Below are 26,625 nucleotides of genomic sequence, written 5' to 3' on the forward strand. Positions count from 1 at the left end.
TATATAGTTTATGTTATAATGTGTATATCAAATAGTGTTCAATTTTATTTAAAATAAGCAACTGTTGAGTTTCTGGTCGGCTTTTCGCAGATTAGCGTTCCGAGCACGTGGTAGCATATTTTTAATGTTAAAATAATTGACAATTCAAAAATGAGTGTAAACGCCAATTTGAATAAACATGTTTTGAATTTGAAATATAAAAAATGTTTACGTAAAAATTGTAAGTTTAGTCAAGTGTCTTTTAATTTGTTTAGTTTCTCTTAATTTTATTATAATAAATTTAATTTTATACTCATTTATTTCATAATATATTTGATATCAAATATTTTTACATAATACATGCAGTAACTAGCCGTGTCCACGACTTCGCCTGCGTTTAATGTGACATTTTTTTTTTGTTGAAGATTTTTTCTAAAATAAAAGTAGCCTAAGTTTCTCATTATTGCATTAGCTATTTATTTACTATATTATTTTTATGTGAATCGTATGTCTATCGCAATTTTCATGTATTATATTAAAGAAAATATGTATACATATACATACATATGTATAGATATTGTACGCATTGTATATATATTATGTACATATTATATTAGATATTCTTTACGCAATAGTAAATGATATAAAATAGAAAATAATTTAAATTAATTGAGCATTGTACACAACAAAGAAAAACGGGGACCACCGCTCTGACTGCGAACACCGTCACAGTAAAGTTTAATTCGCGTTCAAACATTACAAACAACGTTGGCTATAAATCGCCTCCTCTCTTCGGCCAAATTAAACATTATTCTTTTCCATCGAAATTCCGAAGCACTTTTATTGGAATTTTTGCCTATCCCGTACGTGCCAATAAATACTGGGTGCTAAGCGTTTCAAACGATCCAGGCCCCAGCATTTAGCTCCTTTATGTCAATCGGCACACACACGCGTGCGCTCTCTCCGTGGCCGATGCACACATAGCGAACGAGGCATGCAAATCGCAAAGATAGAACACGGAATCCAACGTGTATTCTATTTACTGTTGCTTCTGTAGCGCGCTCTGTACTTCTTAGTCCTTATATTTATTAAAAATTTTATTTATAATTACATGTAACTTATGATTAAAACGTAAGGATAAATTGTCGTGGATGTACGAGATCCAACTCTGGGGAAGCGCTTGTAACTCCAATATAACCATCATACGTCTACGTCTGCAAAATGGCATACTGCGTACCATAACAAACGCTCCATGGTTCCTCACAAACTCTGAAGTCCACGTAGCTTTGGAGATCAAAACAGTAATGGAGGAGATCCAGTAGTCATCCATTAATTATAAAAATCGGCTAGACAAATACCTAAATGACTTGGCTTCCGAATTCACTTGCATCCAGCACAGGTACAGTACAGACGTTCGATGGATGAACTAGAAGTGTCTCCCGTCGGGGAGATCCCTTCCAAAGTTATAACCTCTCAACAAATCCGCTTATAGTCCTGGGACTAATCGCAGATGAAATAAGGAACAAAAAAAATTGTCGTTTAAAACCGACGAGGACCATGTTAAAAAAAATCAAGGATATGGTGATTGAAATACATCGATTAGTATTTAGAGACATCGCTACTTGCTGATAGTGTTGGAACAAACTATTTTGAAGTACGTTTTATGTCTCAAATGCAGTCTTCGTTGGTAGATGTCATCCTGCATTGGCTCTTTACGACATTTTCGCCAAGAACTCAACACATTACGTTCCGTAACCATCGATTTGACTCCATATATCCTCTGGCAAAATTTGTGGCAGAAAACTCCAAAGGCCACTTAACCACGGATTGCGAGAAGTACCACATCGAAGCAGAAACAAACAGGATATATTTTCCCACTACCCACGTTTGTCTTGCAGTCTTCATTAAATAATATGTTTCTTGACTTGGTGTTTCATTTAGATGTCCAAGATCACAAGAGAAAAAATTTACGGAGCCTGCAGCCCAATAAACACTAAAACACTCCCGCAAGAGATTTGGTCATTCAATATTTTATGCAAATGGTATAATATTGTAACAAAAAACCGTTGTTCTATCGATGGAAGTTGTATTATTTCTTCTACAGCCTTTTAAAAATTAAAAACTTTCTGGCTTTAGTAAAAGACATAACATAATTATATTAAAAGTTTTCCATAAAAAAGCCACTCATTTCCTTTTAACATGCACGCTAGTTACTGTTTTAATACTTTGTTTCTTTAAAACAGATTTGCAAGGAAAAATTTTAGCGTTAAGTTCGCTCGTTTAGTGTAATGTTTTTTTATCTGTTATTACGTACATTTCCACAAAAAATCCTTTTTTGTTATCTATAATATTGTTATATTTTTTTCTCACACGGATGTGTTTTTAGTATTTATTCTTACAATAAATATAATTTTGATATAAATAAAAATCGTCAAGTATCAAAACCTATCATTCGCACTACACGTGCTAGATCCCAGAATTGTCCCTTTAACACGGCGCAGAGGCGAATAACAAAATAAAATACAATACAAAAAGCGTAAAAGAGATCGTATTGATTCACAGGAATTTTTATTAGGAGGTGTTCACCTCGCAGGAGGCAATTTGCGTGCGACTTATTGCTTCCCTCTCTGCGGGGCGGGCTTCTGAAATGTTCCTCGCGGAGATATCGGCGCCCATGTTGGGGCGGATTTAGACACGTGGTTATTCACTATGATTGATTATAAAACGTGCACTTAAGGCTTTCAAGGTGTTAAGTTCACGCATATTTAATGATAAAAATTAGTATCGTATAGTCGAATTGTCTACCACATTCAACAATGCAGACCGCTAACAAGCGCTTCTATTGGATATGTATTGGCTTGCATATATTAAGTATTCCTAGCAGTGGAATGTCTATGGCAAAAGATTACTGCCTTATAAAGCAAGCCTTTTTGGTAACGTGTAAACATTTCAACAGCCTGAGACATTTTACTGCACTCACTGGACTTTCTAAAAGAAGAAATTGCTCATTATGCAAAAAAATAGTTTTTTTATTTTCTAGCAGCCCAATAGCGAGAAGAACTAATAGCGATGGAATTATAAGGTTTTTGGAGTGGAAATTACGAACCAGCTAACTCAGCGTAAGGCTTCTTTTACCTAGATGACCTTATTTAGGTCATCAAAATAATGTAAGTCACTTCCAACTATTCCTATTGTAAATTTATGAAGGACCCCGGTATTCAGCTGTGGAATACCTTCTTAATAAAATGAACGCTGGTATAAAATTTTTCATAGTCTTACATGATCTATTATTATTTTTGAAGCTTCCTTATTTTTTATGTTAATAAACTATTAATATTTATTTAAAGATTAGCGTGATTTCAGCCAGGACAATAGGCTAAAAACGTACAATGTTATACGAAACTTATGTAATTAAGTAAATACATAAGTAATATTCAAGTAAATTTAGTTCATTATGTTAAATTATATAAAGGAACACCCAAATTGAAATTTAAAGACAACGACAGTGTAAATGGTATGTTATTAAAATAGGACACGAAGTTCTTTGTTGATAATGTTGGAATATTATAAATTCGCGAGCGTTCGAATAGGACGCCGTACAAACACTTCGGTAACTCAATTAAACTGGAGAATCCGGATTGTGTAATCGCCGATGGAGATGTTGGCGCTGAGACGAAGCGCCCGCTGTAAGGCCGTGTTTACACTAAACAAAGCGCAAAAGGTACGGATTTGTAAGCGCGTAAATCAAACTGAATGTTTTATTAAACACTCAGTTGTGCCGGATATTCAAATTAAGTGGCGGTGGAGGCGATCGAGAAGAATGGAGTCGACTTCGTTTATAATTATTTTCTGTAAAAAAAACATGAAGGCTACTCCGGAACTTTTAGACTAGCCGCCATAAGTGACTTGCTATGTCAGTTACTTTTGTTCATTGAAGGATCTAATCGTTTACCTCATGTATTTCAAATACGTAATCAATTATTTGATTTCGTTTTTTATTAATAAATTTAATATGTATTAAAAAGTATCTATTTAATATTTATTCTAAAATTGTCTTTAAAATCTAAAATAAAATGTTTGCAATTCGTATTATTTCGGAGTTTCGCTGCGAGATCGAATCAGAAGTGAGAAGATCCGTAGAATATTTAACATCATCGTCGTAGCTTGAAGAATTGCTCGTATAAAGTTGCAGTTGGCGGGGCACATTGCTCGTGCAACCGATGGATGTACGAGCTGAAAGGTACTCGTGTGATGACCCTGGGCCTGCAGACGCTGCGTGGGCAGGTCCACCACATGAACCGATGACATAGTCAAGGTAGCGGTCATCCTGACGATCTTTGTGTGAGATCTATGTCTTGCAGTGGGCGTCCATTGGCTAAAAAGAAGAAGAAGGTGAGTTAAAAGAGTTACAAGATTTAATTTATTTTTTGAAATTTGTAAAAAAATATGACCGTTTTGTTAAGGCTTTTATTTTTAATAATCCTGCACAGAGCAGCGTGAGACATCCACGCGCAAGATGAATAGATACGGGCCGCTTCCAAAATCTAAATGTGGGGCAGGAAAATGTCTACCAGTGGACAACGTTCAGTTGAAATGGTGTTAACGGTGATGAATCTGGTACAGAAATTCTGGTTTCATTTGTTACTTTATTGTGTTACTGTGTTATTAGTGTTTTTAAACGGTTTTATTTAGTTCGACCCGTACGGAATTTTTGGACCAAATTAGAAATTGAAATTTAAGCACCTTCCCGTTGTCAGATTGATCTGAAATTTGGTACACACATTTAATTTAGATGACAATACAATATAATAAAATCAATAACATTATAAATCTAAGATGGCCGCCGATACGAAATGGCGGATTACGTATTTTCCCTTAACCCCCTCAATATGGGTATCAAATGAAAGGGCTACACTAGTAAAATACGATGATTATGTCAAAATTTAAAATTCAACATGGACGCCGTTCCAATATGGCGGACTAGCTACATATTTTTCCACAACCACCACAATATGGGTATCAAAAAACCGTTTAACTTAAAGTTTTTTTAATGTATTTATTGTTACTAAATTCACGTAAAGAGATTTGACCATTTTTATATAAAATGATACTCCAATTCCAAGTGTTTTAGATATTATGTATTAGTAGTGTCAAGTTTTATAGGCAGTGTTCACAAATGTTGAAGGAGATCAATCTAATGAAGGGACAATCTTTGAAGATTAAACTAAATTTTTTTCAAAGAAGATTACGATTTTCAGCAGGAAGTGATGCAAATGAGGGTTACTGAATTTTTGAAAAGTTAACCCTTAATAGCCTGATTTACGAAAGCGATTTTTTTTAATATTACTGTGTTTGCTTGAGGGTCCAGATGAAGGGAAAAAAAGATTTTTTTTTTATTTTCGTTGGAAAGAATATTATACAACAGTAAAATACGTATAGCCAATCTATAAAAAAACTAATAGTAATGTGAACATTCGGTTTAAAGGATTGGTATCAAAATTGAAACTCTAGGCTATTAAGGGTTAATTGCATTTTGTTACGCCATCCGTGCTGGTCTTCGTCAGTGTGTATCGGTCCTGTTCGGACCAGTTATCAAAGGTTAATATTATACATAAGTTTAAAAGATTGAATAATATTATGCTAACAGAAGCCGTCTCCATATTAAGAAGCAACTCTTGAAAACTTCCCCCACGACTCCGCACAATATTTGCCCGTTACTTTCTGTACACATTCTTCAGGCACATCGCGAGTACAACTCGTACAAGGAAATTAAGCTTGTTAATTATATACCCCCCCTTACCCCCTTGCTTGTGGTACATGCAGGTCAGGGCGAGCTTGTACACCTCTGGTTGTACAATATTTACTTTTTACCATCTTTAACAAGGAAATAGATATTTGTAATTTAAATTAATGTAAAGAATCCTATATACTATATGGATTCTTTACAATTCCACCTATCTTCAAATACGCAACCACATGCTTTGAACATAGCTTCGCTAACTAGCGTGCCATTCACAGACTGTGACAGTCGTGCATAAGATCACGGGCGCGCTGTAGTACATATGCAATAAAGACCTGCTTGACCAGGAACAGCCAACAATCGCCCAGTTCCTAAAACTATACATTACTTCGACTCTACCTTTTAACACTCAAATTGAATACAATCACACCTTGTACACCCAAAGCTCTGTCTCCGAGATACATATCCGAACAAAGCGACGGCTATAAGTTGTATATACACTGCACACTTTAATTATCAACTGGTTTCAGTTGCAAGAAGTCGAAAAAGGAACATCGCATCACTTATGGACTACGAGAAGAGTCGTTAAACCTTTCTAGAGTACTGCAGAAGGTTGAAAGGAGATACCATTAAAAGGAACAAGTAAGCAAAAAATTAAAGTGTATAAAACCTACAAGATAAATACTTAAATCTGTAATAAATGTAAAGAAAATAAGAAAGTTATAAATAAATTATAAAGGAATGTAAATGTAGGAATAAGGCAAAATAAATTAACATATAAAAATGAAGCAAAACAGAACAAAATGTAAACCTGTAGTATTTTGGTGGGAAGGAGATGAAAGGGAGGCCATAAATGAAAAGAGTTAGTAAGAAATAAAGGAAAAAATTATCTTAGTTCAAATTTGTAGTTATCATAAGTGTCTCTTCGAATCATCACCAACATTATCATCATCATCATAACATCATCATATGAGCCATTAAACGTCCACTGTTGGATATAGGTTTTCTATAGATTTCCAAAAAGACCGATTGATGACAATCCTGCGTTTTCTGAAGGTTTTAATACAGACCATATTCCACCATTTGAGTGGATCTAGTCTCCACTGCAGAAACTTTAGACTCCAGAAGCTATGTTTTCTGACTATGTGGCCTGCTATACTTTTACTTTCAAAATGGCTTTGCTCTGTCGAATACGATATTTTAATTGTCTACGAATCTTCTCAACCATTATTCGATCATGTTAAAAATCCTTGAATAGGCTTCTCCGTGGGTCAAGCCAGGAGTGAGAGAGGTTTCAGCACAGAAAGTCAGTGGTAACACACTTTCAGTAAAAACCTACCATCGAACAAAGTTTGAAGGTTAATAGAATTTCTACCAAAATTAAGCGTAAATTAAAAACACCGAACCAAGTAATTAATTGTTAAATAAATGTAATTGTCAAATGACGGAGACAGAACCGATTTCATTTTCAATTACCGAAATCAAATAACCAGAAATTTTCCGGGCGAGAAAAAAAAAACGAATTCGTGTAAAAGGTAAACAGGCTGAAATCTTACCTACCGAAGGAAGCCGTAGTAAAGTCTAATAATTTCCGAAGTGTCATGTCCCCGGGAAATAAATGAAGTGGAGAAAATAAATTTCATTTAAAAATCACGGTGGACCATTATTTTCTCCGGCTTCCCCTAATTAATTTCTTGTCACCGTCTAGATCGGCCGTTGTGGCTGTGACAGCGACAGTGAAAGGGACGGACTAACTTGCGTTCTACTCGTGCGAAAGAGACGTACGTATAAAAGGTAAGTGTGCTTCATTAACATCTTTCTGTAGTTAGCGGAAAGCAAGATACGAAGTTTGCTCCGGTCGAGTTCTGGGAGCCTGGTACTTTTTTTATTAATGACCGTTAAGAAATTTTCTCTTCAGTATTTTTAAATAATACTTTCGAAAAAAACATGAATTAGGGGAGAAAAATCTTAATAAACACGCGGAAAACGATAAAAAAGTAAAAGAGGATTTCACATTTAATTAAATTTAATAATTAAAATTTTCACTTTGTTATAATTAATATAAGGGAAATAAATAAATAATAGATCAAATTACAGTTTTAGAACAATCAACATTACTTTTACTACATGAACGAATATCAGACTATTTATGTAATATGTTCGAGATATATTTCTGTAGGTGATATTTAATATTATAAAAGATATTACAGACTTAAAATGAATTAGAATTTTTTTAACAAGTATTTTTTCTTATTAGATCGTTATTCCAAAAACATTAGCGTCCATGCCTTTATTTTTATAATTACGTTTAATATTTCTAATTATTTTTTGCATGTTAATGCTTACTAAGTCTCTTAATCTATTTTAACGACGCCCTAACAATTTTCAAGTTTTTAATATCACGTTTCGTGTGACCACTTTTACTACTACTCTATCTACTCCATTTGCCATACTTTTTTTTTTATATTATGGCCCCCGTTATTAGGGGCCTCTCGTACCCCTAACTTATTGTGATCAGGGACTTTATTATTCAATAATTTTTTCAGTATTTTTCTTTATTAATCAGTCTCTTTGACGCGTCACAATATCTTCCATTCTTTACTTTCGTCCTTCACAATATCTTTCGTTTTGCTCTTTTATACCTTCTTTTTTTCCTCGCCTTTCTTCCATCATCTTCTTACTCTAAAGTGGCTAGGTACATTTTTTTATATTTATTTATTTTGTTCTTACATATTGTATTACATTTGCATTACATTTTGCCATCCTTAGGTTGTATCTGCTATAACGACGAATCTTGCGATCGCATCTTGAGTCTCATCCTTCCTCCACCGTATGACGCGTCCAGCGCCTTTTATGTACTATGATATCAAACTGCGATCGCCAACTTGTCTGACAAGCGTGGCAATTTTAGTATAACTCCCATAGTCATCTATTGGGAGAGGCATGTGCCTTGCAGTGGGTTCATATGCTGAAACTACGTAACTCTATCTGAATGTTCTAATGTTGTGTAGATAACACCGCAATCGACTCTACATGTCACAAAATGTAAAATACATTACGTCAAAATTCTGAACAAACCAACAAACTGACGAAAATTGGAAGTTATGTATATTATTGTACTTTTCAAATCAAGATAATAAAATACTTGAAATTGACGAATGTAACAAATAGCGGCTCATTAATATGGATGCGACAGCAACACAGGTAGTTCAACACTTACTTTAATGCAAGCAAAAATAATTCATATTAGTCTAATTTTAAAATATAGTTTAGTGTAGCAGTCAATAATATAGACGGTTTTGTGTTACAAACACAAGCATGAACTGATTCAAACGATAGCGATGTAATAGGTTTGTAATAGGCAAATGTCACGACAGGTTGTATTTTTAATGACTATTCATTTGATACTTTATTGTCAGATTCTCGGATTGACACACACAGTTTTGTGATTTAAGTCAATAGTAAATGATTTAAACAGGACCTGGCAGCGTTTTTCGCAGTACATTTGATTATATATTGTATAATAATTTCATCATAATTCAATGATTTCTGAACAAATCTAATCACTATTAGGTTTTTGCATTTGCCTTAATTATTAGCTGTTTTCTAGATAATTCCATGATAGTCTGAACCAAGTAAGATTAACTTCGATTTTGAAATGTACCCAATTTCATAATTAACGACATTTGCACTCTTCTTGACTTTATTAACCATATTTCTGTCAAAATCTATTTTAGCTTATTAAAAAAAATCAGTTTTTTAAATCTATCTTAAGTTTTTCCACTAAGACATCAAAATGTCAATACTGGTAAAATTGAACATAAGTTTAATAGTATGTGTTTTGTTTTAGGATGTTTTCCGAGAAACCTTACCAGTCACAGATCATAGAAGAAGAATTGAAGATGAGAAAGAGTCTTCAGAGAAAAAAAGATTACTCAAAAAGTAAAAAACAGATTCCTGTAAATTCGTTTCTTGTTAAATCAAAATCATATCTACATCTGTTTCTTGAAACATCTTCTATTCACGGACTTAATCACTTCGTTGCTTCTAGAAGACATTCTTGTGAAATGTTAGTATTTATTTTTGCATGCCAATTCTGTCTAGCTTCACCTTTGGTCATTGTACTTCTTTAATCCTAAGTCTCTTTTCTTCTTTTCAAATCGCTTCTTTATCATACTTTAAATTTGTTTTTTTTTCTTTTAGAAACTAAAAATAGATCGGTATATGATCCTTCAATAAGTAATTGATATAGCACAGTGGATAAAAAAGTTGAAGTGGCACTGGGACAGGCCACAGACCACACGAAAAAGATTTCCGCTTAGGCCTTAAGTTTCTGAAATGGTGACCACCGATGGGAAAACGCAGCATTGAACGTGGACCGAGAGGACATATGATATCCCTAACGACGTTGAAAGAAGCCGTCAAATAATATCCCATCGTTGAGATGATGATGAAAATCTAAAATATCACTACTAGCTTCATCAAAGTTAATTAAATGTAGTTTTTTTTATGGCCCCCGCTATTGGAGGCCTCTCGTACCCCTAATTAGTTGGGATCAGGGTCTTTGTTTACAAATAAGTTTTTCAGATTTTTTTTTATTGTTATTTAATTAAATGTAGTTTTATTGTGTAGATATTTATTAAATGTTACATCAATTCCAGATTCCTTTGGTTATCTGTAGTATGTCTCTCCGTGTTCGGCGCCATGTACCTTTCGCAAACCACCTGGATTCGTTATCAATCTTCGCCTACCGTTGTATCAATGGAACGAGATATGTTCGCATGGAATACAACATTTCCGTGCATAACCATATGTCCAGAAAAAAAGATTGATGAAGCTAAATTGGAAAATTACCTCGAGTGAGTATTACGAGTATTTTCTGATAATTTTTTTGCTTGTCTTCTATTTTTATGTTTTCCCTAGCATTTCTAATAACATATTCTGGTAGAGTTTCTTTCTTTTTGAATACTTCTCTAGGGTCCAACAACAATATGATGGCTTTCATTCATTTACTTTCAGACATGGATCTTTCATAAAGCCTTTAACACAGTCATCAGATTTGCTCGTCCATCCATTTATTTATGTACAAGCGATGACTCGTTAGTAAAAGCTTTAAATGGTCAAAAAATAAATCGGTTTCATAATTATAACCAAACTTATTAAATATAATTATTATTTACTATCTGTTCCTGCATACTGTTAATATTTTGCAAACATTTTCAACATGGTAATTATAGTACATCCTATTCGAAAATTAATGGATTCAGAAATAATAAATAGCGTTATGATAATAATGATTCCCGATAAGAAGAAGGTAAGATGAGGTATAAGACAAATCAAGACAAAAGATTAAAAGACAGTGATCCTTCAATGTTTATGAGAATATAGATGCATCTCATAAGGAGTTGCGACGAGTAAAGAAACATAAATAATATACTCCATATTTATGTATTTAGCGAGCATTAACAGATATATATATACATATACATTTAGATTGGAAATAGATATAGCTTTAAAGGGGTGAATGTATAGCATCTTCTTGTTGATGCACTCTTGTAAAAGTGATCGTGGTCATGTCCTGGTTGGTTCTGGTGCCCCCACTGCTCTCGCTATACGTTCCCGTGTAGCTCGGTGTTGGGCGGAGTGAGATCATTCTTTTACTGACTTATTAGTGACAGTGTTGATGATGTCTGTACATCTCATTGAAGAGAGTCGTCGATGGCTTACCTTGCACCACCAAACGTTACACCGAATCCTTATCACGAGTGTAATGTCCAAAGAACTTGAATTTAGTTCTTAGAAAATTGAAATTAGTTCGATGCGCCGTCCACGGGATTCTGGGCATCCGTTTCTAGCGCCACAATAATTCTGATTACCACCGATTAAAATTGATCATTGTTTATTATTTGTCCATGCAGATTTTGTATTGCCAGAACTAATTGTTGTGTCGCATTTGCATATGAAATTGAATTAATTTAACATATTTCAGAGTGATCACTATATACAGGGTGAGAGGAAATAGGTGAAAAAGGTTAAAAACTCTTTGCTGATCAATGAGCTACACATTCACCTCTTTAGAGCTTTTGCTAGTGTAACCAATTATCTCGTATAACCATTTTTAACGTAATCTAAAGTACTATTTACACTGTGAGAAGAAAGATTCGTATCAAATTCATTCAAGCATTACCTCTTCCAACAGCAAAAAAATAACTATACATTATAAGCAATGAACCCTATGGATACTAATAACGAATAATAAATAATAACATAATTTACATTGATCTTTTATATAAAAAGTTTAGTGATACAAAGTCTGGATCAAATGTTTTATGACCATTCAGATTTAATATCTGACCTAATCTGGGTAAACGTAGAATAATTTGTATTAAAATATCGATTCTTTTGTCATTATCAGAAATTCTGATGATCCCGATAAATCGAAATTAAAAGAATTTATTACGGCTCTGACATACGCAACTTACGAAACGTTAGATTCGGTGCCTAAGTATGAGGGCATACTGGCTAACGACTACATGGATGTAATTCTAAATGTCGCACCTGATTTTAAGCCGGACATCAACATCGGTGCTCTTGGAGTCAGTTTGAGACTTGTACCAACTGTCACTGAAATGGGATTATGTTATTCTGTGAATTCAAAGGTCGCCGTGTACAATTCGCCATCGTAAGTATCTCTATTTAGTTAATTTTTTAGATTACTAGTTGTAAAGAAATTGATCTGCTACAAATAGAATGTTATAATGAAGAACTAGAGGACCACTCTGTTCTTCTCTGGTCTGATCAACATATCCTTCATGATACACATGAAAGGCCTTTGAGATTATCATAGAATCTGAAATTAAAAATGGCGGCGCATTCTTCTTTGTTTATGGTCAATTTTTACCACATTTCAGGGAATTTCTATTGCTACATCTTTCATTCATCACATTTTCTTTTTTCCGTTCTTTTCATTCATAATCCTTACACGCATAGCCTTTCTTCCTTTGCCACATTCTTTGATATCTTTAAGTTGAAAATCTAAAATTCATTTTTCCTGTTTTTTTTTATTTTTTAACATTAATTCTTTAAATATACCCACAATTGCAATTTTGGATTATGTCTTCAGTTTCGCTATGTTCTCTCTTATCAAAAGGGAATCAATATATTAACAACGATAACAATATAAATCCTATAATAATATCAACCTCTTCAGATTTTACATAATGAACTTTGATTAACAATGGTGATGTAAAAATTTAAAACAAGGAATAAATATATAAAATGGCATTGTTTGCAGCGAAGTGCTAGAACAAGGTGAATTATATAGACACTCCGGATGCCCAAATTCTGATAATCCACTTTATTTTTTATGATCACCAATATCATAAAACGTCCACAGTTGGACAGCCTCATAAGTTGGAAATAAATTGCCAAGGAACTTTGTTAAGACAAATTTCTATAAAAGCTAAAATGTAAAGTACCCGTTCTATTTTTAGATATAGAGCAAATGACAAATGGGATTTAATTAAAGAAGAAAACGATACGTTTTTCGTTCATCCTCTGGATGGAGAGGTTTTTGCCCAGCTCCTCAATATATCTTCATCCTACATTGTAAGTGAACATTTTTTTTTATAATTCACATTAAATAGCAAACAATGAAATAAAAATAAAACAAAACTGAACCAAATGTAAACCGTTATATTCCAGTGGAAAGGCGAAGTAAGTGAGGTGATGAATAAAAGTACCAGAAAAATTTAACAAAATGATGGAATTGGCGAAGAATAAAAGATGATTGAATAAAAAGATGAGTACGTAAATTATACAGTAAAAAAAATATTTTGTAAAAAATAGTCCCTGTGTATCCAAGACAGAGGAAGTACGAGTGAACCCACAAAAAGGGGGCTATAGTAAAAAAATACACATCAGCAAGACCCAACAAGTTCACTGTCAATGAACTCACGAACATTATTTGGTTTTTAACAATATGTTATCAATAAGTCTTAAGTTAATTTGGCAAAATAGCACAAAGACAACGAGATAACGACAAAGTGCTCGTAAGATTCTTCCTAGAGCTGGCAGTTCTTGAAGGTGATAACAACACGTAGTCCAAAGTAGAAGTGTGTACATTCATTTTAGCTTTATCCGTATTTATTCCGATGTAAATGAAAAATTATGTTTCTGTGGAATTCCCCATTTTGATGCGCCGCTGATAATGACGTAATAAAGCTCCTATTTGCTAATTAAAAGGAGAAGTAAGAAGTTAAATAATAGAAGCCCACCAGACCACTTGCAGGCTCACTCACATGCTGATCTGATCGTTTCAAAATGAGACTCCCTATTACTACTGCTCTAAATATAGCAAGAGATTGGTTGGCAAAGAAGCAGTTATCATTGATTCAGTGCAGAAGTTAAGTTAGCTTTGATATAGGTCATCATTTTATCATCATTAGGTAGACACTCAGCAATGAACTATTGAGAGGGATAATAAAATAAGTGATATTTTTAATTTTATTTTTTATTTATTTGGATTACTCTCAATCAAATACCATGCAATGTAATATGCAAAGAATTTAAAAGAATGAAAGAGAAGTTTAACCAAACAAACAAATGCCAAGTTACAATGAATAACAGAAAAAATATTACAAGTAATAAATATGACAAGTAATGTATGACTTTTTCAGGTTTATGTCCATGGACCTTTGGAGGTTCCAGATATAGCAACGAAACATCAACATTCTTCAAAGAATTTCTACATGAAGATATATGTAACGGCGGTGACAGTTTACACATCATCAGAAGCGGCCAGGTATTAATTTTTCTGTTATTGATCATAACTATCAAAGTCTTGGACTCTAGAGAAGTATCCCCTACTAGATAGTCCGATGACTTAGACCTATGCCTTGCAGTAGGCCTTCATCGACTGAAAAGAAGAAGATGGAGTCACTGAATAATTAAACCAATATCGGAAATCAATTAAAAATCTCGTTTATTTTTATTTAATGGAATCAGGCGTTACCTTGCGGAAGTCCATCCTAAGTAAGAAAAGGATCAATATTAAGCCACTTTCGCACATGCAGTGGTAGTCGTGCAACAAAGTGCACCGCCCGCCAGTCCGCTGATAAATGCGTATGCGGCAGACAATTCGAATTACACAAATGTCACCGTTAAACCACTCAAGACGTGTTTCACCCCTCCACGGGGCATCTTCAGGAGTTATATTACACCGATTAGTGCCTTTCGACACTCTGTGTTTGACTTATTTATCAGCGGGCTGGCGGGCGGTGCACTTTGTTGCACGACTACCACTACATCTGCGGAAGTGGCTAAATATTGATCCTTTAAATATTGGTCCTTTTTCTTACTCGTTTATTTTTGTCATTCAGACTCAGCGTCGGCCAAAGACGTTGCAGATTTCCACATGAGAACATCCTTAAACACAACGCCGTGTATTCTTACACTCTGTGCCGGATGGAATGTCGTATAAAGCTTTGCCTAAAATATTGCAATTGCGTGCCGCACTTTTACAGGAGTATTCGTAAGTTCAATAAAGTTATCTTTGGTTTATTCACCTTTTATAGACGTAGCTATTTCTATGTTTAAAACTGTAGCATAAACAAATAAAAACTCCTAATTACACACTTGTACAGTCACACGAGCATATAGTTTAAGCTGTTATCATATATATAATAATTATTGTATCATTATCAATATTTCAACTATAGGACTTCTACGTATACATAGGCTATTGCCTAGATTTTCAATAATGTCGTTTGAAAGAGGTCTGCAACAAGGTTCATACCTAAAGGCCCCAGCGGCTTTCTGTTTTGCAGCTTATATAGCCTGATCACTGATTTAAATTTTTCAACTCTCTGGGTAAATTAGTTTCTGATTTTATCCCCTAAATAAATCCCATATTTTATGGAATCAGACGTTACCTTGCAGAAGTCCATCCTAAGTAAGAAAAGAACCAATAGTTAGCCACTTCCGCACATGCAGTGGTAGTTATGCAACAAAGTGCACCGCCCGCTGCTAAATGCGTATGCGGCAAACAATGCGAATCACACAACCGCCACCGTCAAATCACTCAACACATGTTTCGCCCCTCCACGGGGCATCTTCAGGAGTTATGTTACACCGATTAGTGCCAAACACAGAAATCCCATACACCACCATCATGGCCGTTTGGGCAACTGTGACTATTTATATATTAACTTCGTAATTATTACTGGTAGAAAGATCCATGGTAGAAATTTAAGGCCCTAGCAGCCACATGTTCCGAGCTATTTGACCTACCCAATTCCACTTAACTTGCCAAACCGTTCAATGATTTAGTCATTCCTGATTTGATATTTAAAGAAACCCTAAGAATCAATGAGTCCAGAAGTGTTTAAAGTGTTATTTAATTTTATTAATAAAATTGCAGGTGGCGAAAAAATTTGCGACGTAAATGGCTTGCATTGTTTGGTTAAACACAGAGGTGAGTTCAATTTGAACTGAATATCGATAATGTTTTACACGGAAAACGGGTAATCATTTTTAATTTATCTCCTTGTTAAACCTTCACCGTAATCCCTTTAATGGGATACAATAGGCGGAATTAATTCCGCTTTGCAAACAACAAAGAAGGGGAACAGTTTTAGGTGACTTTTATGATTCTTTTTTTAAACACCATTATTAATATATCAATACAAACATTTTATACATGATGAACCCTTAAATAAGTATAGCTTACATATGTGAATAAATGTGCAGACAATTAATGTATCGAAAGCTCTATATAAAATCAATGGTTTTACCGTAATGACAATATAGCAAAAAAAGCGTTTTCAAAATTTACAATTTTATTACAATTACAAAATTATCAAATGTAATTATTGTTTGCTATTTGTCATTACAGATTTTATAATGTTAGAAGCTGTCAGCGTGTTCGCTTTCCGTTATAAAAAAAATGTTCCAGAGTGATCACTATATAGGATGATTTAATGTAGAATAAAAGCTATAAAGATAATGCTAATATGCATATAACTAACCACCATGTCGAGTAAATTTTAAAGGTTCAAAATTATGGTTTTAATAAAGGGTGTTCTACAACAGAGTTATGGGCCGAAAACATCGATCAGTTGAACAAAATTTTAAAAACACAAGAATTAAAAACAATTTTCTGTGAATCGACCCCCAATCGATGATTGGTATATCATACTAGTCTTAAGTATTATATTTTGAAAATACATAAGTCAGAGCTTATATAGCTCGCTTTGTAATACCTATGTAGCATTAATGATGTTAAATAATTAATTCTTAATTTTTTTATTTACTTTCAACTTATCCTATAGGAAATATATGAGATGCCCAGCTGTGGACTTTGTATCTCAAATGACCATGTTGATAATGATAATTAATTTTATAGTAATCTGAAAATAATATAGCATTCAAAGATTTAAAAGTAACGTGTAGTCGAATTCTTCGCGGAGTAGAAGAGAGAATGATCGCTGTGATCGGGGCTGACGACCCGCGTAACTAAAGAAAGTCTCCTTTTAATACCGACAAGACAAATCTCATTACCTAACCGAATTTTGAATGATCCTTTAATTGCTGATCGAGAAGGCTTTTCTATAAATGAAGTGATGTTTGTTTCTGCTGGCATAAATCCTTCAGCACTTTATACAGAGATTCAACTGTCTCTCTCTCACATTTTCTTCGCATAGAAATTAACTATTCAGTTGACTAGATCGTAACATTTGCTCACCTTAGTTGTGTAGCCTTTGGGTGTTTTTGTTTTTTTGGAACAGTAAGTTCTCAAAATAATAAAAATTTTACATCAAAACTAGCTTGATTCTTCTTTTTAGCGAATGGACTTCCACTGTACGGAATAGGCCTCTCCTAAACATTGCCAAGATGGCCGGTCTAGCTTTGCCTATGTTCAGCTACTTCCAGCCTTAGTTGCACGAGCGATGTACCCTGCCCACTGTTCGCCAGACGAGCAATTCTTTAAGTTACATCGGTGATTTTGCTTCTTTTGTGGATCTTCTCATATCTGATCCACATTGAATATTATTTTAACTTAATTTATTATTTTACTGTAGAATAGGAGGAGGAGAGCGTATATTAACCTAAACTAGTGTTTTAACTTATAGATGTGCTTTATAAGCTGCGCGACGGCTCCGGGAAGAAGGTGAAGTGCGAATGTTTTCCTCTGTGCGACGATATCAATTACGTCATACAATCAAATGTACGTTAAATTTACGTTTGAATTCATTAGATAAACCCAAGTTTAGTTTTGTTTATTTTAATGTCTCCATGCCGAGGACAGGGATTTATTTCAGTTTGTGTTTTCTTATCACTCCTCTCTTTGGTTCTTCACAATCTCTGTTGCTCTTTTTCTTCCATTCTTCACATTTAATTTAATTCTCCTACCATTTATTTACATCTGATTCACACCTCTCTTGCATGGTCACACTCTTTTGGTATATCACAGTGCAGTTTCAATTATGATTTTTATTTATTTCTTTTATGATTTTGCTATGTCTTGGCTTTTTTAATTTATTTTATTTTAAAATACTTTTGTTATATTATGTCTATATTTTGTTTGTTCTTGTTAACAATTTGTTATTTTGTCCTTATTCTTACTAGAACTACGTTGAATTTTTACTTATCACCTCCTTTATACTTCTTCAGCAATGTCTCAAAAGGTTGTGGCTACACTCTTTGTCTCCCATTGGGGAAGCGATGGTGGGATTCTAATAAGGAACTAGCTATTCTATCTGACCTACCAATGCCAAAAGTCAGTACTTGTCGCATTGTAATAGAAAAAAAAAATAAGTATTGTTTTCAAAAAGATCACTTTATTTATTGATTAAATGTGAAATACATAGATTAAATAAGAAACAACAAAAACAATTTATCTATTTTAAAATGTAAGCTAGCTAGAAAAACAAGATATAAAAACATTATTAAATTGAAGGAAAATAAAATTGCCAGGAGTTACTTTTTTTGAAAAAAAAAAAATCGTATTCTCTTACAGGCGCTACAAGAATGGTATCTAGGCACAAACCTGCAATGGGGCATTGTCACATACCCACGTATGAGATACAGGCGGGATATTATTTTTGGGTTCACCGATGTCCTCGGTAAGCTGTTTACATATAATTCTGTATAATATTAACGATTCTGTGTTTAATCCCAGTAGTGGGCTTCTTTACCATTAAATATTAAATAAATGTCTTAAAAAAACTTGCGGGTTTTAAACCCTCGGGCTTTAGATTTAAAGATATAATTATCTCTTCTTTTCAGCCGATGGACGCACACTGCAATTTTTTTTCTTTCCCTAAAGATCGCCATAATGATCGGTTCTGCGACACGAGCAACCAGCGATCTTAAGTATGTCGTTGGTTAATCTAGTGGGGTCTACCTACGCAACGTTTACCGGCTCATGATCGCCACTTTTGTAAAAACACTTTTTCCAGTCTTTGATACAGTTGGAATAGTCTTTTTCCGGTACAGCCTTCAAGACGTTCTTCGATTAGGATTTTGTCTCCTCAACTGTATCCAAACAGCGTCTCTGCATTGACCTATCGAGTTTTCTGGAAAGCCAAAACTCTCATCAGGCGAATACGGTGATTGTGGGACGATATGAGTTAAGATTTTAGCAAAAAAACTCGCGAAGGACCAATGTAGTATGACATCGTCCAATCTAGACTTGACGAGTTTGAGACACAAAACATTCTTCAAAATGGATTAAGGCTGAGCCAAATGATATTCCAACACTGTCAGCGAGCTGTAATTGTCAATCAGTTTCAAGCACTATCTTTGATTTTATGGACGTCGCCACCGACGGTTGTTACTGAGAATTTTACTTACTTTTTAACCACAGAGTATATAGAAGATAATATACCAGCTATCTTGTCTACCTGAAAATCGCTGCACTTTACTATATCTGTCTATAATGAAATCATTATGAAAGAGATGTGCTGAAACTGAGTTAAATATGGCGAACTTGAGTAATGTTTTGCTTGCAGTGGCAGTTGGTGGAATGGCCGGACTCTTCCTGGGATGCAGTGTCTTAAGTTTTATGGAAATAGTTTACTTTCTCACACTTCGTCTTTTTTGGTACTTTCGCGGACGTTAATTTTGACTCCACAATTTTTAATGTCAAAAATTTATGTCCAGTTCATTAACAATATATTAGTTCACTTAGATAACTTTTTATTTTTGTACTAACTGACAAGACATACTTCTTACTATCAAAAGCCTTCGTCGGGTCTTTAAAATTTATTACGTATTTCACCGCGTGTAACAATAATTATTGATAAGAAAACAGAGTCTGTTTGGCACTAATCGGTGTAACATAACTCCTGAATATGCCCGGTGGAGTGGTGAAACACGTGTTGAGTGATTTGACGGTGGCAGTTGTGTAATTCGCATTGTTTGCCGCATACGCATTTATCAGCGGGCTGACGGGCGGTGCACTTTGTTGCACGACTACCACTGCATTTGCCGAAGTGGCTAAATATTGGTCCTTTTCTTACTCAGGATGGACTTTCGCAAGGTAACGCCTGATTCCATTAAACAATAATTATTGATTTAAGTTATGAATAAATAATCTTCGATAACTGAAGCATTCTTTTTCGGACGATAGACACCCACTACAAGGTATAGGACTCCTCAAAGATCATCACGATGACCGATATTGTGTTGACTTTACCTTAATTATGTCGTCCATATACTTAGTAGAGCGCCTAACCACGTCACGTCTACCTAAACGGCGATCGCTTGCACAAACGAGATGCCCATTCGTCACTTCAGACAACCAATTCTTCGTGATAATTAGACGATCTTGGTTCTTCTGTGGATCAAGCACAGCCCTCTCCATTACTCTCTGGTGATCACAGCTCGGGTCCGTATGTCACCACTGACAACACACATCCATCCAAGACCTTAGTCTTCAGACATTGCAATATTTTACTGTAATATTAATTTCAATTAAGCCTTCATGAATATGGGTGTACGCATGTAAAGTTCCACAAGATATGTTAGACCTTTCATTTCTTACCTAAAAAAATCTTATTATAGATTTCAAGAGTTTTTAGTTGATCGAAATGTGTGGAACTTGGTATGTTGACTCATTTACATGGTTGATATTATAATAATAAGTTTCTGGGCGGCTCTTTTTAATAGATCCGCTTTCCTATACAGATGTAGCATACTACTTATAATGTTAAAATTATCAATTCAAAAGCACATCAGCAAGAAAAGGACCCGTGGAGGGGTGAAACACGTGTTGAGTGATTTGACCGTGGCAGTTGTGTAATTCGCATTATTTGCCGCATACGCATTTATCAGCGGGCTGACGGGCGGTGCATTTTATTGCACGACTACCACTACACGTGCGAAAGTAGCTAAATATTAGTACTTTTCTTGCTTAGGATGGACTTCCGCGAGGTAACGCCTGATTCCAAATCAAAAGCATATGTCAATAACTACTTGAATAAAGATATTTTGAATTTGAATTTTATATTGTTTGATAAAACAGTATCAGATTTAGACAAAAGTTAAATATAATTAATTTTAAAACACATGTTACATTTCAATGAGTTAATAATGGGTATTATTTTACAAATTAAGTACGGTTCGTGGATGTTAATATAAATGTTTACATAACGCCATGAAACTGAGTGTATTAGGCTATGGGGTACCCGCAGGTAGATTTAATTTAGGGTCTGGAGCAATTGGTCGCGACGCGCACCGTCTCATATTAACACATCGTAAATTCAACCCCTAAGCACCTTGCTAATAATTAAGATAGTTGGCCCTTTTGGATCGTTTGCCCAATTAAGCAATTCAAATATGGCTGCGGTTGGGTTAAGTGACAGGCCCGGGGCACCTTTGTTTGTATAGATCACTTTCAATAAGCCATTCAGGTTGTTAAGTGATTAACATAATTGGACATTAACTTTTTAACCATTTGTATTAGTATTTTTATTAATGCCTCCATTCTTTTTTGGATTTCATAAAGTTTTTTAGTGTAATCTCATTTATTTTTCTTCTTTCGTCCATCACAACATCTGACATTCTATTTTCTTCCCTTCTTCACATTTTCTTTCATTCTTATTGCTTTTATTTACATGCCTTATGTTCATTAATTATTTTATACAGTTTATTTTACATTTTGTTTTACAATTGTCATTTGATGTCTTCTTTCTATCTGTGACTGTTATTTTTGTATTCATTTTTATTTTTTTCTTTTTGAATACATACTCTATATCAATTTTTGCATGGGGTTCAAGGTAGCGATGCTGCCCCTATCTATTTTGATTTCCAATTCTATTTCCAGATCTATTTTCATGTCGCTGAATAAGGGACAGTATTTGCATGCACCACGTTCTATTCCACCCGAGGGTCATAGATATACAAGGGACAGTCTATGACTTTAAATCTGTGCAGATACTCGGATATTATCCCGTACACCATAGATTTTACGATTTCACCATAATTATTTCATTTATAGTACGTACAGGGCTGGACATAGGCTTATAGATTCCCAATAACATATATCCATTACGATCTGCAACCAGCGTGTTCACTATCACTTCAACATGGCAATCATCACCAGCGGAGACACTCGGCTTCAGATTCGAAGTCTGTACTACAGATCTGATTGTTTGTACTGGAGACTCAAATACTGAGTGAGTGATAGGTACTGGTCATTGGTGTCGGATTCATAGTGGCAATGTAGTCAACTCCAGATGTTGTACATGTTGGTTTGACTGGTTTGATGTGTGGTAGGGCGCGATAAGAAGCGACAGTTAGTGGTAGAATTCTGGATGGTAACCAGCGAGTTACCGCAGCTTGAGCAGCCTGCTAACTAAGAGACTTATGCTAGATAATACCGGAATATGGAAACAAGTGTGTCAGCAACTTCGGTACCATAGCCGGATAATATTAGAGCCAGCTTATCTGGCTTATCAAGTGATGATCAAATGGTTAGTGTGTTCTTGGCAATGTACGGGAAGTGGTGATGGAGTTGTAAAGGTCCCACACCATCACAACTCCATTATTGGCTTGAATAGTCAGGATATGAGTTCGCACCCGGGGTGATCACGTTAAAGAGTACTGCTGTCAAAGACGGAGGAGGTAATATTTGGCGTAAATAGGTGCCAGCATGCCTTCGAACAGGTGTACTGTACCTATTGGTATATAATAAAGGTTTGTAATTTTGGGTACAGTATAATTAACAAATTAGGAATAAATTAGAGAGGATATACCAATCATCTGGGATATATTACTTTGTCGTCTATGGATCATTTCATTTTTGATTCAATCTCGTAGGGAAATTTCGACCACATGTATATTCGTTAAGTGACTTTGCCAACGAGGCCCGAAGTGAGAGACCACGTTTCAGTGCCGTTCCATATTTGTACAGCTCTACCTTTGTGAAGCAGTGGTAGCGCAGCGGTAGAAGACTGCGACTTGCGTTCGCGGGTCGCGGGGTTCGAATCCTTGGATACAATCTTATATAATTCACACTTTGTGTAATAATTACATAGAATTGCTACGACTGACAAACAACTGCCCGAAGGATAGGCAGCACCGTCCTCTGCATACCACAATACCACACTGCGATGCTGTATATCTCCTTTAGATATTTTTGACGTAGGCTTATCCCTTGCAGTGAGTGTCTATGAGCTAAAACGAAGTTTTATTTGAATTTCTAATTACAGATGGACACAATTTGATTAAATTATATTAAAATATAGTTCAGCTGTACTAGATAAGTGTTTGGAAAATACACCAAGTTCCGCAAATTACTGGTTTACGTGTTGTGTAATCTTTGCGAGATAATTCCATTTTAAATAAGGTTGCTTCACCGTAAATATACTATTATAAAATAAATAGCGGAGATAGATGGCGTCCGGGAGTAGGAGTAGCATCACAGTTTAATTTATTTAAAATATTCGAGTTATTAATGTCATTATTAGATAAACACGAACAATGACATTAGTAACTCCTTTGAAGGCATAATTTTATTAATCTGTGGCAATTCCATAAGATACATTGAAAAGTATATCTAACAATCTAATAATAAAGCGTGTGAAGAAATTGTGTTAATACTCGTATATTTTGACTCGTAGAAAAATGTTGGTCTTTTCCAATCTGTCTCCTAAATCCAAGAGTTCACATCCTATGACAGGAATGATTGATGATAATGATAAAATTGTTATGATGATGATTAACAGATTGATGGCATTTAAACAAACTCTACATATATCACATTACATTCAGAGCACAGTGTACTGTGTAGTTTCATTAGATAAGTCTGTCGTGTACTTAAGTTAAGCCAAGTAATTAGCAAGTACGTTAAGTTATCTCGGTGCTAATAGTGCGTCATACACCTTAAAACATAAAACGCGCTGTTATCACGTTATCTTTAGTCGGCAAGCCGTTTCTACACATCGTCTTAAGGAGCCCCGTTAGAGGGATCGGCCGGGGTGGAAGGGTGGGATATGTTAAAGATTATTGTTTGGAGTTAGCGAGGTGTAATTTAATTCAAAGACGTTCTACCTCTCCCTTAATGATGTTTGTTAAATCTAGTGATGGGGTTTCTCCATGTTCTTATATATATCTGTACTGGATCAAAGCAATCTACGTCCAAAGGCTTTCGACAACCTTCACAAGGTTTGCGGACGTTCTTCTGTGTCTATAGGTTCGTCATCCTCACTCCACAACCTTAAAACTTCAAAGGATATTTAATATAAAGCCATCCGAATGCCACTTGAACTATACCATCCACGATAGACCACGTTTCTATATCTTAATTTATCATTTCTGTTTTACACAAGTTATTTTTTTTTAATAGCCCCCACTATTAGGAGCCTCTCGTATTCCATATCTGGTGTGGGACTTTTTGTTTTAATTTATTTAGTTTTTCACAATCTTTTTTATTCTTACTCTTCATTTATACATGTTAAGATCTTTCGTTTGGTTTTCTTCAACATTTCTTCTTTTATTCTCTTTCGCTCTGTAACCTTTGTAACCTTTTATTTACATTTGTATTAATTTTCTTTAACCTTTATTTTTGTTAATTACTTTTATAATTATTTCTTTGCAGTATGAGAGGAAGTCGTCTTTGGTCTCTTTTTCGCTTATCAGGGAGGCTTTTACACAAGTTAAGGTACTGAAGGATAACATAGGCAAAACAAAAATCCAGTTTCATCCTTTCATTACCGGATGTTAAAACGCACGATTGTCGTCAAATGTCTAGTATAAACATTGCGTGAGAACGAACCGTTACTTTTCTTTTTAAGTGCGTTAGGTAGTTGAATGGTAAGTGCTTCCGTACAAATATGATGTGACGTCCTTTAACAAGAGAATGATTAGACCATTGCGTTGTTGATACTAAAAGTTTTTAGGACTGGCCGGTTTATACGTAATTTGAAAAAAAAATTGAATATAGAATTGTTTTTAAGAAGCTTTTCTGAAGTTGTATTAGATGTATATTGTATTATCCAAATTTAAAAAAAGCCTATATATAGAATATAGGCTTAAATGATGATGGTGAAGCAAAATCTAGCTTGTCAGTTTTGAAACATAAAATCTTACACTGTGACAGTTTATACATGGGGTTGTAAAAATAAATAACGAATATCAATAAATATCCTGATTGGTTATAGATATAATAGCTGTCAATTGATGTATGGTACAGGATGTACCAAAAATCAATGATTTCAGAGATAATACATAACATACTGAAACGTAAGGAAATGAATATGATATATTTACTAAACCATTGATTATTTATTCTTTAATTATTTTTTTATTATTTCTGTTTCTTTATTATTTCTAAGACAAAAGTGATCTGAGACAGTTTCTTTTATTTATTATCGTATTTATATTTATATATTATACTGTGTTTATAAGTATATATGAATAAATGTATACTTTACATATATGCATTTATGTGTATAAATGTTCGTATATATGAATGTTTTGTCTATATTAACACATTAACTTCTCAATATTTATTCCTATACTGTTTCCATACTATGTTTATCTGTAATAAATTGAATATTTACTATAATGCACTTGTTTATACATATATTTTCTAACGTTTACTAAAGTTTTGTATATATATATATATAATAATGGCAGCCGTAAGATATACATGTAGCCTTTTTACTATCACGAGATAAGAAAGTGCCACATTCTATAAAAATATATATTAATATTATGTATTTCAGATTGATCACTTTATACATAAATGATTGGATATAGCGTTTTAATGTGACCAGTCACTCTTTATAAATATATAAATGAATCGATATCGATATTTCTAAAAGGTATCACATCACTATTCAAGGTGGTGTTTATTAATCCTATATGTTAAGATTTTAATTGCGGGCATCAAGTGGCTTTGTATTTGAATGAGTAAAGCTGGGGGTTGTCTTTGTTTTATCTCTAACGCTCCGCTTGTGGTAATTACGTGCGATTGCTCGAATATCTCTCTACTTCGTGCGTACGAATTTGTTTTGATACTAAAAATTCACATGAATGAGGCAGCCAGGTAGGTTTTATTTATTTATTTATTTACTTTATTGGAGGTAGACAGTAACAAAAGACAGTAAGAAAGTACAAACTTAGAAGCATAGAAATATAAAATTAGTTACAGTTGTTACCTTATAACTATCTCACTGAGAACTTATAATGATTTATAGTCAAACAATTAAAAAACAAATAAAAACATTACTAAACAGGGATCAGACTATGGTTTATATATTTATATTATGTTTGTTTATATATTTATATTTTATTTATATTATGTTTTAAATTGCATTGTATGTACTCAATAATTTCGAACGAAGTTGTTTTTTTAAAAGATACGAGAGAGCACGAGAATATATCTATATCACTAACAT

General features: G+C 34.2%; 1 protein-coding gene across 1 annotated transcript in view; it reads left to right on the forward strand.

The window, feature by feature from the left end:
- LOC137931859 (sodium channel protein Nach-like) overlaps positions 1 to 22,581 on the forward strand; it is a 77,585-nt gene extending 55,004 nt beyond the window's left edge. The window contains exons 2-13 of the mRNA XM_068775370.1: positions 9,570 to 9,788; positions 10,381 to 10,578; positions 12,135 to 12,401; positions 13,213 to 13,327; positions 14,398 to 14,522; positions 15,100 to 15,251; positions 16,140 to 16,193; positions 17,851 to 17,945; positions 18,738 to 18,843; positions 19,732 to 19,836; positions 21,415 to 21,477; positions 22,499 to 22,581. Coding sequence (XP_068631471.1) covers positions 9,570 to 9,788; positions 10,381 to 10,578; positions 12,135 to 12,401; positions 13,213 to 13,327; positions 14,398 to 14,522; positions 15,100 to 15,251; positions 16,140 to 16,193; positions 17,851 to 17,945; positions 18,738 to 18,843; positions 19,732 to 19,836; positions 21,415 to 21,477; positions 22,499 to 22,581 — 1,582 coding nt within the window. The remainder of the gene's footprint in view (positions 1 to 9,569; positions 9,789 to 10,380; positions 10,579 to 12,134; positions 12,402 to 13,212; positions 13,328 to 14,397; positions 14,523 to 15,099; positions 15,252 to 16,139; positions 16,194 to 17,850; positions 17,946 to 18,737; positions 18,844 to 19,731; positions 19,837 to 21,414; positions 21,478 to 22,498) is intronic.
- The last annotated feature ends 4,044 nt before the right edge of the window (positions 22,582 to 26,625 follow it).

This window comes from Battus philenor, unplaced genomic scaffold (genome assembly GCF_028537555.1).
Source record: "Battus philenor isolate CCGP_79_NKW_IND1 unplaced genomic scaffold, ilBatPhil1.0.hap1 SCAF_8, whole genome shotgun sequence".
Classification (NCBI taxonomy): Eukaryota; Metazoa; Arthropoda; class Insecta; order Lepidoptera; family Papilionidae; genus Battus; species Battus philenor.